This window comes from Mytilus galloprovincialis, chromosome 1, assembly GCF_965363235.1.
Source record: "Mytilus galloprovincialis chromosome 1, xbMytGall1.hap1.1, whole genome shotgun sequence".
Classification (NCBI taxonomy): Eukaryota; Metazoa; Mollusca; class Bivalvia; order Mytilida; family Mytilidae; genus Mytilus; species Mytilus galloprovincialis.
In genome coordinates, this window is record NC_134838.1 from 14,801,327 (window position 1) to 14,820,432 (window position 19,106).

At 30.7% G+C, this 19,106-nt stretch overlaps 1 protein-coding gene across 1 annotated transcript in view; it reads right to left on the reverse strand.

Moving 5' to 3' along the window:
• The window catches only part of LOC143066598 (mannan-binding lectin serine protease 1-like), a 93,769-nt gene that overhangs the window by 59,219 nt on the left and 15,444 nt on the right, over positions 1 to 19,106 (reverse strand). Inside the window, exon 3 of the mRNA XM_076239470.1 lies at positions 507 to 679. Within this exon, the coding sequence (XP_076095585.1) occupies positions 507 to 679 (173 nt within the window). The remainder of the gene's footprint in view (positions 1 to 506; positions 680 to 19,106) is intronic.

Genomic DNA, 19,106 nt, shown 5'->3' on the forward strand with positions numbered 1-19,106 from the left:
GCGTCGTTGTCAATATAATGAAATTTGATGTGACTATCATACAAGTGAGAGATGTGGATAGCTATAAAATCAGGTTCAATCCACCATTTCAGGATTTTGACATTTTTTTTCGTTCGTTTAATTGAGCGTATGATTTTGCCATTTCATTAAGTACTTTCCATTTTGAATTTTCCTCGGAGTTCAGTATTGATGTGGTTAAACTTTTTTAATTATTTTTCATTTCTCATTTTTAGGCTTTTAATATTTGACAATGCGGTATGGGCTTTCCTTATTGGTGAAGGTCATATGATGACTTACAGTTGGTAATTTCTGTGCCATTTGGAATTTTTGCAGAGTTATCTCATTAGAAATCATATCTTCTAATTTTTATGACGCATACATTTGAATAATTTGAATACGTTTAAATACAGAAATTGTTTCTTATATTTCCATAATTAAAGATGCAAACTATTTCATGTATGAGCAAGGAGATATCACTGTGATGATCATAGTATATCAATACTTACCTGTCTCACGATACTGAAGTGTAAACCCCTGATAATTTTGAAGTTGGTCTGTAACGAAATAAATGTACACAGCAGGTGACTCTGATATGAAGTATATATCATCATAACCACAAAACCTGCCCACTGAGAAGGTAGCATTGTCCTCACCATCTCTTATATCTAGGTAGTCCCAACTGAAAAAAAAAAAATAGTTCTATTTTCATGATGACTTAGAAAGTTGTCCAAACAAAAGATTCTTCGTAATATGATTTTTTTTTCTTATTTTTTGTGCTATTTTCATATGTTTTTATCGGTGTGAGACATTTTTTTCTACCACAAATGGTTTCTCGGCAAATGATTGGTCGAATTTAAACAAAATAGGTAAGCCTCGTGTTTTAAATATTAAAATTTAACTGTCTCGAGTGAAGAAATATCTTAACATACCTGGTGCAGTCGTAGAATCCATATTTCAATTTTTGAAAGAAGAAAATTATAAGTAAACGATCTGCATTTCCAGTATTACGTGTGTTGTTAAGCTGAAAAATTTTAATGTCTTTTTCAAGAAATATAATGGTTATTGTATATATCTTTTAACTACGGCTATGTATTATAATGTTGTATTGCCTGGTTTAGTGTTTCAGTTGAAAAGAAAAACAGAATTTTTGTTTACAAGAACAGGACGCTGTATGTTGACCTGCAGACCACTTTTAGTTGCATTTGCAATTGGGCTGTTGATTAATTTACATATGCCTTGACGCCCTCACGTCTCTTTTTTTATTTAAAAAATTGATTGGTAACACCATCGCAAAAGAAATAAACAATTCCAATTAGTATGTTAAGTTTTATTTCAAATCAAAACTAGTTCTAGTGTTATTCTTAACAATTGTAATATATATTGTTTATTCTATTTCATTTTGACTTGATCAATCTTACAATTGTGTCTAATATTTGCTTATGTAATTCCACATGTTTCATCATGAAAAATATACAAAAAAGTGTTATTCACACTTTTACATTCAATTAAATGCGTTTTGTAGGATTTGATTACAAGTTGCTTCCATTCAAATAATACTTTAATTTTAATGCAACATTAAAACGATTCAATTCAAAGACAACTATGTTTTAGTTAAGAAAATACAGTCGGCAATATATCTGAGTCAACAAAATCTCCCACAAGTATCTTATCTTTTTTTATTAGTCTAATATAGTATAGTGTGGGTGGGTCAATTTGTTAATGTTAAATTGTTTATATTTTATTTGTAATGTTATTATTCGACAAACACTTTCACAATTAATGGATCGTAACAGAAAAAAAAAAATAAAATTACACCAAACGAAGCATGTTAACGTTAACACTGTACTTTAAGTTAACCATCCTTTATTTTTTATAGTGAAAAGAGGTGTGGAAAGTCACGTTACTGTAACGCTAATGTGCATGTTTTTTTAATCGATTGATCAATGTGGCGTTCTATTTGCAAACTCGCATGTTGCATTCGTTGTCTTGACATTGATGCTTCTATTTATCGAAGAGATAAATTGCATACTGTTTGGTAGTAAATATGTGTAAACACTTTGTAATGTCAACCTGTAAAATTGCAAAATGGTATATGAAATGATAATGGTTATTAAATGAACAAAGGGAGGTCTGGGAATAAATATGCGTCAATGAAATATATGAACGAAAACATCAGGTAGGCATACAGTCTTCAATTATAAGAAGATACCCAAGCAATAGGTAGAATCAAAGAAAGCAAAAAAGACGTTTTATGAAACTGCGTTATATTTGGGTATAACAACACCAAAGCATAGTGTGTCATACCCAGTTTAAAGTTCAAAAATAAAAAAGCATCGAAAAAAGTAGTTCCTAGAATTTGACAGTTAGGAAATTAACCATGCTTCACTTGCAGAAAATGTTTTTGAAATCATAAAGATATATCTTGGGTGTTTTTAAGCATTTTTTAATTTTGTGTTCCAACAATTGTTTAAGAAAATTGAGGTAATTAGCTTACTACAGCTTGATAATAGGCGTAGAGGGTGAAAAGTTGCTTATTTTATATGCGATAACTGTATTTTCTTATACACAATGAAATGTTGTGTGAAAATTACAGTACTTGACAGTTTACAACTTTTTTCATGCGAAGTTTTTCTTTATTTGAAACAAAAATACATTTTGTGGATCAAACAAGGACTAATGGAAGAAACAAAATGGTGGCATTAATGAATATCTCATACTGGTAATGTTATAGTTCGGTAGTAGGAATTTGATGTCAAATAAATGTTACAATCATACAATAAAGGCAATAGTAGTGGGTTGCTGTTCAAAAGTCATCAATCGTTTTAAAGAAAACAAATCCAGAAGACAAACTATATCCGAGGGAAATACATCAACCATAACAGGAAAACAACGGAATAACGGAACACAACAAAGGACGTGCAACAAAAACAAACCCGCAAACATACATAGAAATTGACTATTTGATAACAACTGTCATATTCCGGACTTGGCAAGTACATTTTAAGAAAAAAAAGTATGCATACAAGCTTTTAAACAAATAATTTCATAGCACAAACAAATAAATTTGATATTTCTGACAATGTACATAATTTGATTTATCTTCTAGCTGACACTTTAGGGGTTAGAAGTTTAAAATCAAGTAGTTGACTGTGATTTAAAAAAAAATATCAAAGTTTAGATGGTGGGCTCGAAGAGGACCCCAACATGAACCGTAACACAAAAAGAAATATTGACATTACCGCCTTATCAATATGGAAGCAAAGTCACAAGTACATTAATGGTTACTTGTGTACCTGTTGTTTGTACAATAGATGACTGATTGCAGATAATGATACTACATAGTGCTTTGTTTACGTTACAATGAATTTGGAAGGAAACATGATGATGTTGATTTCGGAGGTAAAAGAGGAAGGCATCAAAACAATATATCTGTTTAGACAAACTCTGTTTCTTAGCGTTTTACTTTGCTTACAGTATATTATCTGCACTTTTCTAGCTACGTACAAAAAAGTTAATACTACAATATTCCCAATTACGTTTCAAAGAGTATCAGGTGAATGACCTAAGTCAATCCTTATCTCGGAATATTTCGTTTTCTTTGGTTATAACTCGGGGCACACTTTTTATAGTCTTTTGAGATTTGTGCCGAGTTGAAGGGTAATAATAAAACTGTGTTTGACAGATGGCTTTAGGGTAAAAATAAAATTTCATAAACAATTTTGATTGAAGTCATATTCTTTTCACGTCTTAAGCTTTTGCTATCATATGGTGTCCTATGGTGAGTAATGATATATCGTGTTACAATTTCATTCTACCTGAATGTCTTCTTTTTTATGTAATTACGACCTTTCCACAAAATAAAAAGATAATTTCTGCTTTCAGTTTTGTTGTTTTTGCAGGTATTGTACTGGTAATAAGTACTATTGTGAAATAGATAAACACAGATTTAATAGTACCTATTATATCTAGCTGAAGACGAATGATTACTGATTGATTTTGAAAATATGATTACCGTAAAATGGAACTGAAAGCTGTCCCCATTGAGAAATATTGACATTATGAACGATTCAGTCCTGTCTATTTGTGTAACATTGGTAATACATAGTATAGACTGCATCCTTGGTATTTGTGCAGTCAAATTGAATTGACCGTATATTCATTTGTGATATATTGTCACTGACCATATATCGTCTTGTTTATGACGTTGGCAATGCATTTCCGTAGAGTTTTATTAATGACGTCGATAAACAATACAGGTTCGCGGAAATTTTACTTCGTCCACTCCTTATTGAAAAATGAAGGCGTTAACTCTAAATATTTCTTAGCTTTGTACAAATAAAATTTACATGTTGAGACAATTTTGAGACAATGTATGGTTATTCTATGTAAACCGAGTGCTTATAGAAACGTTACCCATCATAAAACAAGACCCCTTTGTCCATTCGTTTTTGATACGTTTTGTTATTTGATTTTGCCATGTGATTATGAACTTTCCGAATTGATTTTCCTCTAAGTTCAGTATTTTTGTGATTTTACCTTTTGGTCCTCTTCTTGATAAAGATAACAAATGTTCGTTCTATTCATTATCCCACATTTGTTTACATGTAACTTTAACTGTAAATTTCGTTTCGATTTTTTAAAAAGTTCCAAAACCTGCAATAAATTCCATTTGGGTCAATATCAAAGTGTTCGTCCAAAATGTGATAACGCTGGATCAAATGTAAAGGAAATCTGCATAACTTTTTGAAAATCTTTGCAATTAGGTTTCAATTTAGCGGGAATTAGCTGTACTAGATGTATTTAAAATGATTTGCCTTGGGTAAATTAATGCAATTTGTGCAAAGAAAAGTGCAGCTCATTCATAATACATTTTAATCAATGAATTCACAGCTGGTGCAGCTAAGAAGTTTTAACAATTATCCAAATGAATATATTGTTATAGCGAATTTTAATTTTGTAGAGAATAAATTCAATAATGTCCTTGCAATTGAAATTATTGTGCCACGCATATCTGTCGTTTAAGTTATTAAATGTTACATTAAATATTTAATCGCAGCAAAGACACGAGGTTTGCATTACAATCATATTCCAGCCGTAAACTGTTTCCTTCATTTTTATAAACGATCATATACTAAGGGCAACGGGTGAGCTTAGTATGCTCCATCTTGATTTCATAGATTGAGGAATACATATGTAGTGAACATAATTACTAATAATGTCAAACAAACTTAAAAAGTTATAACCAATTCAGAGCATGCAGACAGTAACACAAGTAAATACGATTTATATAGAGAAAATACATATTATCCTTAAAACTGTTTCCTTCATTTTCATAAACGATCATATACTAAGGGCAACAGGTGAGCTTAGTATGCTCCTTCTTGATTTCATAGATTGATTATACATATGTAGTGAATTTAAAGTTGTCTTCCATTTATTATACGATTCGCAATAGTATACTTGGTCTGTATCAAATAGTATATCAATTTATATTTGCTAGTTTGAGAGAGGGATATTGTTCAGATTGAGAAGGTGTTTCATTGATAGTTCCTACCTTTCTAAGATTTATTCACAACCAATTTCATAAACCGTTTATGTGTATGTTGAAACCTTCGAAGATCATAAATTGTGTATATTCAATAACACCGAAATGTTGTGACGATTCGCTGTCTCTTTAAACCTTGATAAGCAATGATAGTTCACTCTATGGGCAGCAACATATTAGATAAGCAACGCGTTTTCCTGTTAGCGCCTACAGTCTTTTCTAGAGGCAAAGTCGCATTACTGTTCATCCAAAGGAGACATACGCCAGTATTAACGTAACAAAAGAAAAAGTTTCAAGACTGGGAGGGAAGAAAAGAAGATAACAATGCATTTCATCTTATGAAAATAAATGTTTATTATGGCTCTTGAAATTCTTTTTTGTTGTCACAAATTCTTCAAGTTTTAGTTGATTTTCTTTTTAGAATTCTTACTCTCGTATAATTAATTTAGTTAATTTATTTAGCGTAAAATTGTCAATAGAGAGTCAAGAACAATCATAAATGCCTGAATATATATAACTAGATATAAAAAAAATTCCTGGTGCAAAGATTTATTTGTACTCGATTAAATCTTGCGATGTAAACACGGTCATATGTGTCCTTTTGATGAACTTTAAAGTAACCTTGCCACTAGGAAACCTGTACGCTGTAACAGGAAAACTCGTTTCCAGAAACAATTTCTTGCTGACATAGCGTGTTACTAAGTTAATATAATATATAACCATTATATGATATTTTCATAGTGTTTTACTGGAACTCTTGCTGTTTTTTTCGTGCAAAATTTATATTCTCCTTTATTCACTTTAATCGAACCGCGCCATTATTCATTTCAAATATAACGTTTTTTATTAACATTGATTTAAATTATTCTGGGAAATGTGTTGTTGATTTCAGTGTTACTTGTGAGTATTTTGTAGATATAACGCGCGTCTGGCGTACTAACATTTTATCCTGGTATGAATGATAAGTTTATATACAACCAATAGGACGATGACATTGCTGGTGTATTTTTCCTCCCTGAGGGTATTACACTCTCAGTATCTAGCTGTTCTGTTCTGTTCTGGTATATACCTCCGTTTTGTCGGAGCACTCCACTTGTCGAATGAGTATTAAAATTTTAAATACTTAACCGAAATGGGAAATTTTTATATTTTCGATATGAAAAATATAATTTAAAAATAAAATTAGTTAGTTAATAGTGAATTAAATAAGGGTTTAAAATGTCTTTGATAATATATTAAAAGATATTAATAAAAAATATAATGTACACATCACAAATTGCGCCACTTTGATTTACCACTATGAATAAATAAAATTTTACAACCTAGTAATTTATAGTCAATAGGTGCCCTGCCAAAGCAAATGTTAAATTATATAGCATTATTTTGTATGTTGATATTCATAGACTGTACTAGTCAGCCTGGCATCCCATGCAGACTTTATAGACTATATTTAATATTACTGTTATATTTTCAAGCACTTCTGTATTGGCATGAATTATCATTTATATGATCATATTCATAAAATAACTGTTAACCAACCTTTGAAATTGCCCCAGGAATACACTACCTTAGCTATATTTGGAAAAAAATCTTAATTGAATATTAAACAAAACTGTTTGGGAAAAGTTTAACTTACAAATAGGAAAGCATAGAAATTTAAAAAAAAAAAGAATATCTTAGCTCTTATTCGCTTATTTTTCACGTGACTCCTGGGCTCAGTATTGAGTATTTACTAATGTGACTATCCGTTAAACTTCGGTAACACAATCGAAAGTATTTTAGCCTACGACCAAAAATCTCTGTATGAAATATATGTCGAAAATACGTGATAGATTCTTAATAGATATACAAGTTGTTCAAATTGGACTTATTTTAGTGTATATGAATGCATAAGGTTCAATAATTTTGATAGCAATATAAATACAAGCACTTGTTTCATATTCTTCTTAACTTACTGATTCCGGTTAGCTCATAACTCTGGGATAATTTGTGTGTGGCAAGCATGCACCTGTAGTTTCTACGTTTTCTTATTAGTTAATATTGACTTCTATATTATAAAGTCAACTACATTTTCAATTTTTATTGTTAAAATAGTTGAATATATGAGTTTACAGTCTTAGCACCTCGGAAAAAAGTTCAATAATATGGCATTATTTGATGGAAATTAAAAAAAAAAAAACATGAAAATTGTAATTATGAGATAGCTAAATGCAAAGATTATTTATTGTGAGCGTTGAATTTCCACAGATGGTACTCCAGGGGTATTTCCAAAATATGATTAAATCTTTAGAAAACGATTCCAGTTTGGTGTTCTGCAATAATAGATTTTCAATTTTAATTTTATCTATAATAAACGAAGTGATATTTTCATGCAGCGTCAATTTGTTTGTAAATTTCAAGCAATACAATTATTTTTATTTGGAAAAATCAATTGTATTTTCGCTGGATTTATTTCTATGTGGAAACATTGATTCTGATATTATTTTTATCAATGCATCGCATGTCGTGATTGAGGATCAACAAAAAGAAAGAAAAGTCCATTCGAACGGTCTTTTTCGCACCGTACCATTTAAAGCCAACCTATATATTCATATATGTATAATTTTCGTAAGGAAATTTTTCCTCTAAGCCAAAAACTAAAATTTAAAATCAGAAATAAAAACAGCATCTCTGAAAGAAAGGCGAAGGACAACAGAGGAACAGTCAAACTCATAAATCGAAAATAAACTGACAACGCCATGGCTAAAAATGAAAAAGACAAACAGACAAATAATAATACACACGAAACAACATAGAAAACTAAAGACTTAGCAACACGAACCCCAACAAAAACTGGGGATTATCCGGAAAGGTAAGCAGATCCTGCCACATGTGGCACCCGTCGTGTTGCGCATGTTATTACAAACCCAGTAAATAGTCTAAAGTGTCCTTTTAAAAGTAAGTGTTTTCTATAGTTGATGTGCTCAATTTTCCTGAAACCATATAACAATATCTAAATATAAAGACAATACCGTTAATCCAATATTGCGTTTTATTCATAATGATCAAATGATAAGCTTATCTTTCGTAGTCCAACTGTCTTTTAGAATTGAAAAGATATACCTTTCTGTATTTAATTTAGTTTATCTGAATGTATGTTTTAAAGGTTATCAATTGTAAATCGAATTTTTGTTGAAGCTATATCCATTGTTAATTACGATCGTTGGCTATTTCCCTGCCTTAACAGTGCAAATTATTTACTCGTATTTAAAACATTTGAATTTATCGGTCAATTATATATATACAACATGTACTTTTATTTGTTTTCGATCATACTACCGTAAGTAATTATTTAGAATCCTGATCTGGTTCTGAAATACAAATGTTCCAAATAAACCAGGAAAAAAGGAACCAATTATCGTATGACGGCTGATCACAGTATCAGAAATTGAACAATGCAACTTCACCTTTTTAGACTAAGAAGATGATGTAAGATTGCCATTATACCACTCTCCGTCAGAGATGTCAGTAACTTAAAGTCGCCGTGTGACTGTAAATATATTAAGCAAAAATCACATCGCATAGAAACCTATGAAGAGCCCCGACAAATAAAATGAGAGGCGAAAGGTACCAAAAAATAAAATAAAATAGAATAAAACGAAGTGCCAGGAAAATTCAGAACGGAAAATGGCATATCAATGGCAAAATCGAAAGCCGAAACATATCAAACGAATGAATAACAACTGGCATACTCTTGAATTGGAACATCCATTTAAATTCATAAGTGTAACATAAACTAGCATGGCTGAAACAAAAAAAAAGACCAAGAGGGTTGACTTCAACTTCACCACTTGGAACTCATTGTTTAATAGCTTACTTGTGATGACTAATTCTCTATCAAGGAATGATGATACTAATTACAAATTGAAGTGTTTCACATAATAAAAAAATCAAAGTACAAAACAAACGCAAAATTGGCATACAGTAATAAACAACTAACTGATGAATTTGGATTGACACATACATAATGTGATGAGGTTAATTGTGGACATTGTCGTCATATCCGTCAATAAGGCGTAGACAACTTTTGTATTTGTGGCTTAATAATATGTTACCAGATTTATATTCAATGGTCCAGCTATGCTGAATATTATACTCGAATTAAACTACTATTTTCGAAATTTCTACCGTACCAATGTTTTGAATGGATATTTAACTAATGGTCCTGTCTTTTTACATTCATGAAAGTTATTGACAAACTGTTACTAGTATCTTATTTTCGAACTTTCAAACTAAGTCCTTTTAATTACTTCCAATTGTAATTTATTATAGCATGTTTGCTTCATCAATAGAAGTCTTTTGTATCTTTGACTGTGTTTTGAAGAATCTTTGATGAGTTTTTTCATGTTTATATCGGTTGAAATGAATTCAACGGCACTCAAACACAAATATTTTATGTACTCTATCTTGCTTTGTTTAGAAGACCGACTTTCCGTTTATGTGTCATGTTTCAGACAAGAATTACGTAACGATATTAACATAATAACAAATGTACGCATCAATAAGAAATTATATTCAAGGAATGTAAGGAATTATTTTAAGTCAATTCCATGACGATCAAAATGGCATAGGTATTTCCTTTTTAAAGTTTGGGTAGTGACTGAGACTATCTATTGATGTATTGAATACTAGTATGCGTTTGGTTTCTTTTTTTCGGCAAACATAGTAAGCTTTGACCTATATTGAAATCCACGTTTAGCAAAGCAAAAGAACGACCTATAAAGTGTACTTGATGTAAGAACATGTCAGGGAAAATAGATAGGCGACCCTCTTCTCTACATGGACACTATTACCTAATTATATTCCAGTTTTTGTCTTGTAGAATTCAGACACTGAATGAAACAACTAATTTATCATTTTAATAATAATGTGTGTTTAATTAAGTGAATGAAGGTCAAATTGACATAACCTTTTTATTTTTATTTTTTTTTTATAGTATCATGATTGTAAAAAAATTGAGAGACTGATTGAGTTGGTGACACTTGAACTTATAAATCAAATAGGATCATAATCACCACGCCGAGAAGACAAAACTAAAAAAGCAATAGTCAACAAAAAGCAAAGCGTTCATCATGAAAACTAAATGTAGGCAAAATTGGGCATATTTTTTTGGGTAAAGCTAGCGAAAAATTCATTTGCACAGAATATGACACTCTCCAAACAGAGAGCATTTTATTTGACATACTAATTCCAGCTTGATGTAGCTTATTATTCAGTAGTCATCACTTTTTGTGCTGACATGAATTATCATTGATATGGTTATATTTATAAACTGTTTACAAAATTTAGAATTTTTGAAATACTAAGGCTTTTCTACCTCAGGCATAGATTACCTTAGCTGGATTTGGCAAAACTTTTAGGAATTGTGGTCCACAATGCTCTTCAACTTCGTACTTTATTTGGCCTTTTAAACTTTTTTGGATTCGAGCGTCACTGATAAGTCTTTTGTAGACGAAACGCGCGTCTGGCGTATATACAAAAAATTTCCTGGTACTTATGATGAGTTTATTCATGCAGCCATCACAATCAAAGGGATGGCTCTTATTACTGATCTTACCGCCGAGCATGACAAATCAGAATTAGCATAGTTAAACAACACTCCGTCAATAAAATAAACAGATGTCTTGATATTATAATATGTTCTTCAACTAAGAAGCAACAGAGCATGACAAACCTTAAATAATTCCATGTCTAAAAACACATAAACGATATAAAGATTCTTATAGTAGGTCAGGTGCGTGTTCGGTCTACATAAGGCACATCAGTTACACTCGAAACAAGTTAACTGGGTAGGCAAAAACCCTACCCAGTCAAATATAATTGAACACCAAACCCCCCAAAACTCCAGCAATTGTCATCTATGTCTAGGAAAATATAAAGTACTCCGAATGAAATAAACTATGCACTAATTTGGTATCCGAAGAGTCAGTTTACTTCCACGAAAAAGCTATCACAATAAAAAAAAATTTCCCACATTCATTCGCTAAAAAAATGCTAATAATAGTTGAAAATAATTTTAGTCGGAAGCATAAAACTCGTTCAAACGTAAATGTCTGGGTCAAAGTAAAAATAATTGAATACAACATAAAACTCAATTGCCCCATTTATTGCTTTAAAAATGAAGAGAAATAGGCTCACTCTTCCTGTATCACTATCAGAATGTGAATCTTATCAACTATTAGTGGATTCTTGCGTCATGGATCCGGATCCATTAGACTTCAGAACTGAATTAACCAATAACAGCTTTCAACCTTCAAAAGGTATTTTATAGTTTGTGGCAATGTACATTCAGTGTTTGAAAATCTGGTATCTTTGATGAGGTTTTTTTTTTTTATTAACGTGGACATACCTCTTGTATATGAAAAACCTATAGGGACTTTAACGAATAGCAAAACTGTCTAATCTAATTTTGCATGAGGAAGGTTGAGCCAAACTATTTTTAAAAAAGGGTACGCTAACATGTCACCCGGGTTTTAAAACATGTGTGACATGTATGTATACCGATTAAGCCTTTTTTAATACACTTCAAACGTTTGTGATAATTTAACAATTACTACTGAATCTTTATTGTCCGAAATAATGAAGTAAAATCACTTGAAAATCATTAAAGCAAAGCAAAACTGTATCATTTTTCTTTTATGACTTGTCGGTCATCAATTTCCCTAACGAAGAGATATTTTTACTAAACCTGTGTGATTTAAATGAGTGATAAGAAAAATATTTTAATATGCCCTGTTCAACAATTGGTTACGAACTTGTGGCATTTCCTTTGGCTATTTGTTCGGTGAACGATGGCAACGAAGTGTGGTGCTTTCAATTATATATAAAAAGGTTAAATCACAAAAATACTGAACTTCGAGGAATATTCAAAACAGAACGTTTTTAATCAAATGGCAAAATCAAAAGCTCAAACGCATCGAACAAATGGATAAAATACTGGCATGTTTTACTCAAAAATAGAACTTTGGTTAATTTGAATTAATTCTGAAGCGTACTACAAGCTTGAAGACGTCTGATTTAACACTTTCGAAATCGAAAATATTTCACTAAAATTTAATTTTAAAAAAAAGTTTCATAATTCTTGAAAAGTGGATCTTGATACTCAGTACTCGCCAATGGCTTGTTTATTATTCTATTGGTTTTAAAATAATCTCTAGTTGATTTGAAGAGTACTCCAATTTTCACATGTTATTGAACCTATAATGATCAAAATGCACATCTATCATAAACTTTAAATGTTGGGGTTATAAACTATACAGAAGAAATATAGGTGCAATATTCCAAAAACTCCATTTAATTATAAATAAAAATGAATTATTAAAACCTCTTCAACGTAGGTTTATTAAAAATCAGTCGAGACAATATTTCATTTGAATAATTTTCTTTCAAAATCAAAAGCATTTATAGTTATACATTAAACTCCAAAGTTTGAAAAAAAAAACAATTATACATACATGCCGTTTTATTCAGCATTTCACACTTTCTCCCTGTTTGCATTTGCCCACCAAATTCATAATGCATATTAGTGTTTTCACCCGGTATATAGACGAACGTCCCTAACGTAATAAATAAACAAAATGTGCTTAACAATGATGGATAGGTTTAATGATTCATTATCATATTAAAATCTTCCTGAACAGTATTTTATTTCTAATAGGTCTTTTGTCGCTATTTTTCATACAAGTTGCTTCAATTGAAATTTATATTTTATATTTTAATCGGAATTTAACGAGAACAAATACACATCAAAATATTAATTTCAGATCACGAGCGAGACTTCAATTATATTTTGAGAACATTGGTACTATGTAACTACACTTTAGTATATGATCTAAGAACCCTTTCTAATAAAACGAATAATCATATACATTGAGTATTAAATAGAAAAACATACTTGCTTTTACAACAAATTTGTATCTTCTATTATCTATCATAGCTTTTATATAAAAAATACAGTCGATTAAAATAAGGTCTGTTAGAGAATACTGGTTTCAAACAAGATGTCTTTACTTTCTGAAGTCATTGCTGTAGTAAGTATTATTGAGTGAACGATTATTTGGACGTTTTATATAAATTCTTCCTTTGTGTTTAGTGTTTGAACTTTGTCTGACGAGTCAATCCCATGTTTACTGATTTTTATAGTTTTTTCTTATTCCTTGTTGTTCTGTTAAAACCCTCAAAATCATGTATGTGTCTGACCTAAGAGAGGAGCCTGTATTTTCGGAATTTAGACGGTGGCGGGGTTAAAGATGCTTGTGTGCGTCCACACCTCCCCCTAATTTGGAACAGAACAACAAAGTAAGTTTGACCACGTCACATTATACCCCGTCCCAAGTCAGTAGCCTGTCATTTAGTGGTTGTCGTTTGTTGCTGTGTTATATATTTGTTTATCTTTGATTATTTTGTACATAAATTACGCCTTAAGTTTTCTCGACTGAATTGGCTATTAATTGTCATTACGGAACCTTTTACAGCTGACTATGCAGTGATGGCCTAACTCATACGGTGACATTAGTTGTTAATTTTTTGGGACATTTGGTCTCTTGTGAAGAGTTGTTTCATTGGCAGTCATACCAGAACATCTTTTTTTTTATATGTTCATAATTCAAAAATATAGGACTTAACGTTCAAACCAGAAAAATATGATAATCCACAGGGGCTTGTTTAGTGGGTCAGACGAGGTTTACTGTTAATGGCGGTCGCTATCCTATGTGTTTTATATATGATAACGATTGTTATTGACAGTAAAGGTGGCACGGTAATATTTGCATTCCAGAATTTAGGTTGCTCTTTTGTGTACCCTACTTAGGTTAATGTATCTAAACAGTGTGATTGGACAAAAATAAAACAGTATCAACTGAACATACTTTCCCAAACCGAGGGATGAATCAGGTGTAGAAAAATATGAAATAATTTTACATACAGATGAAAATGAATTTTTGAGATTTTTTTTTTAATTTTTTATTCACTGCCCCATAAAAGACCTAAAAGTACTAGTGTCCTTAGGTTTTTAAAAATAGCAAAAAAAGTAAACGGTCATGATACATATTCAAATTCATTTCTGAATAGTAAAATGAAAGTACTTCATGTAACTGTGAATGTAGAATTTTTTGCAGTGTTAGAAAGTGGTGAAAATTCTAAAAAGGCTATCATTATCCCTTATTGGCCAGGAAATACTACCGTGCCACCTAAAACCTCGTCTGACCCACTAAACAAGCCCCTGTTGATCATCCATTAGTATTTTTGAGGTGTTTTGACTTATGATTTAAGTTATACAATTAGACCAATTTACTCTGAAATTTAGCTTATAATCAAAACTGGTGTCTCGATAAAACTTTCTATTGTAAATAGCACAGTGAAAACCGAAAACAATGTCCAAGTTGTTTTGGGTAAACACGACATTGACCCAGGGCTTATAGGACATTTAATTTGTACATCAGCGAACATATTCGTCGATAAATCTTCTTCATCATTGACAAGTTGAAATGTATGAATAATACAATAATGACAAAATATAGCCAACTGTAAAATTGAAAAATTCCCAAATCTTTTTTTGTCGTATTATTCACAACGAGGCCTAGTATCTTCTCGATTATTTCGTTACCGATGCAGACATATGCTCATTAAGTTGACTGATAATTTTACTTCCCATTATCAATCAAGAAGAAATATGGTATTGTTAACGTTTTTACGTTTTCGCTGAGACCTGTCAGAATCAATGTGAATACAAACTGTTAAATTTGCAACGCAAATGTAATTTTCTATCTTAAACTTTTGACTTTTCAAACATATGTTCCAATTAAGCGTAAAAATCTGTACTTCTAAATATCACACAGTGCAAGAAAAAAGTCTGTTATGCACAATTTTAGTTATATAGTGTCTTCCTAATGTTACTTCGCACCAAAGACACGATCTTTGGAAATTTATCACTCTTATATAACTGATTGATAGGTGTCAAGACGACAACAAATAAGCAGTAAAGTTGAAGAAATGGTTATGAGATAAAGAATCGGAAACTGTAACCTGCCTATGTAATATTAGGGTTTCTGTATGAAAGCAGAATGTTTGCCTTTATTTGGATTACATACGACAACACTTAGAGTTTTTGAAAGGATCCTAAATGTGCAGAGGGTTTAAACGTAGCAATCTAGCTACTAATGAAATCAGAAATAACATCCCATTTAATACCGAAAGAGGATGTACTTATTTAATACTCTACACAGCCAAACATTGGAGAATGTATTGTACTGTATACAACAGCGGAGTCGACAAATTTGTTATTTTCATAATAAGATTTATCAACAATATGTGTATGATATATTGCGATCAATTCTATTTACTTTTTTTTTTAATGTTGGGTGCTAACCAAGCAAAACGTTCCCCGACATGAAAAAAAATCTAGATGTCAGGATTATGTAAAAGGTGACTGCAAAAATTCAAAGCCTTTAAAGAAAACATTTCGTTTTTGCATTTGAAAATCGCAGCAATATTCTAAATAGACGATTTGGCGTCATACCATTGATATAAATATACATTCAATCACACTTTACCAGAAAACGTAGCATCAATGTAGAATTGGCTTGCTGTTGCTACCAAATACAGTGACAAGTTATTAGATTTTGCTATAAATATATTTTGAATCAATGTAATAAGATTATGAAATGATGTCAATCTGACTGCTTGCCACATAACGTAGAGACATCGTGTGATGTGATTTTCCGTTAAGAAAAATATTCGCATTAAGAATGAATCTCTAGTAGCAAAGATCACGATTGAACAGTCCATTAATAAATAAAATGAAGCTTATTGCTTCTGAAATAAAACGTCTGACCTGAAGATGTTATTGTATAAAACGAAAATAGTAAAACAGTCTGAAGATTGCTAATGTCGATACTTTATCATCTATATATATATATATTATGATGTGTATAAAAGTAAGTTTGTTCAAATTATAATTTGTACAGGGTTTTTGTACAAGTTATAAGTCTTTTGACACTTAGCTTCTTGCAACTAATGATACAAGTTTATCTTCTAAATGTATCAGTTAAATGTCTTAAATTCAATTGTATATATGTCAACCAAACATTTAATGCTATTGCTTTTGTCCTGAAACATGAATTAAGGCTACCTGAATGGTTTAAATTCTAATTTGTGTTTTCTCCTTATACCAAAATCATATCCATTAAAAGACGTTTAATGTTTTTGTATCAATGCTCAGTATTAGACTGTATCATGTAGTTGTAAAAATATGACATGTATATAGTACTATATACGTTTCTTGTACTACCTGTGACAGAACAGGTAAGTATAGTAATCCCAGGTACTGCATAGTATACTTGTTTATATCACGTTTAAATTTTCAGCTGAAAGTACTTAACATTAACGTATAATTAACTATTTCAATAGCTCACTGATGTTATGATGCCTTCATGGCAAAAAACGCTTAATATATCCACACATCCTATCTGGTACCTTCTGGAGTAAATTCGATTCCCTCATTTTTTGTTGTTTAACATGATTTGGTATTTTCTAAATAGATTAATGACATTTGGACATGGGTAAATCACTGTTGCTCTTATTTTGATTCTATTAGTTTTCATGCAAATTTCTTCTCGTTTCTTTTACTATAGGAATATATTCATAGACAGAGCATATGCTTGTTTTTAAAATTAAAACATGACTTCATATGTCAGTGAAATGTACTGTAACCTCAGTAAAAGTTTTTTTTTTGTCTTATCATTCATGTACATGCCTAGATACTATTTATTATTAAGTCCTAATTCTTTCCACGAATTATTATTATTATTATTTCAAATCTATTGCGGATGATCGTGCATCTACTACATATGTTTATTTATTGGAAAAAATGTCACATGCAAAAACACTTTTAAAAATATACCTCTGCTACAATCATCTTCTATATTTTTTACATTTGTCGTTTTGAAATCATACATTTTTTAGGAATATCATAGTATACTAACGAATTAAGCATTTGTCTTTGAAATTCTAAAATTTTACGATATATATGAAAAACTCTGCACTATAAATACTAATATTATGATCCATAAGCAAACAGTAAAGATATATTTACGTCGACTACAACTTACAACCTTAACAAAAATATATGGGTCTATTCCAGCGTTTTACGATGCTCATCTTAAAATGTTTGTCAATTAAATGAAAGAACAATCATACCAATACTGAATCAAAGTGATCACGTGAAATGAAAAGTGATAAAAATAAACAATTTCCGAATCTATCAAAACGTTATATCATGCAATTAACTGTTTTATCTATTAAGACTTGAAAGATATTATCTAATTAATAGAACAATCAGAATATTTTGCTTTTTATTGACGTAATTTGATTGTTTATATTCCGGTTTTTGGATAATATTACGCAATCATTGCATTACAATTTTATGGATTTATCTTGTAGTTTATTTAACAACATTGTTAATAGTTCAATTTTTGCATTTTTAGTTGCGCTCTTGAAGCCATTTATTTTTTTACTTCCTTATTTCTCTATATTATGGCGTCATTAACTATTGTTAACCTTTCAAAACAGAACATTACATGCAATAGACGCGTATCATGGTAAAACGAATTACTGATATGTTTTTCATTATCAACAATTCCAAAATCAGCGGTGGTTATCAAAAGAATCGACCACATCAGTGACACGGTATTCACTGTTCATTTACAAGTTTACGTGTTTGATATACTAATAACTAGGTTAATTAAGTTAATTTATTCAGGGGTATCGGCTGTAGTAGTTTCTAGCTGTCATAATTCCAACCCTAAAGTCAGCACACAAGATAACCGATATTTGTAACATGAATAAAGTATAAAAAAAATACCGAAATCCGAGGAAAATTTGAAACGGGGAGTCCACAATCAAATGACAAAATCAAAAGCTTAAATGTATCAAGGGCAAAACATTATTCAAATTATTCCAAGAAACTAATTTCCTGTAGTCTGCAACATTTTATTGTTAGCATAAGAAAAAACAAAGGTTTCGCTCGTCAACTATCGGGTCATAAAATACAAATCTTAACAGTTCGTTTCAAAATCTAAGGACCCAAACTTCCTTATCTCTAAATTAAAGAATTGTAAAATCCACAAATTCTAGTAATTGTGATATTTTCAAATAGTTTAAGTAAGGAAATTGATGATGAATTAAACTTGCTGTAATATCCTACTGATTGGATGTTCAAAGACTGAAAACTTCAATTACGACTTTTTCTTGTTGTCGTAGTTTAAACCTTTTATTGCTTTTTAAGTCGACTTATTATTGAATTTAAGTTATATAACTGAAAGAATCTCTATTGAAATATGTTGAAATAATGAAAGCACAAATCTGAAAGTTCTACAGAAACGGAAATCGAAAAATAAAAATGTTGAGTAAAAAACAATGTTTGATAGCCACTAGAAATTATACCCTTACAAGTTGTTTTGATAAAATTTAATAAATTGACAATGCGCCCCCGAAAAAAGAAGCACAATAACTGAAGATTTTAATA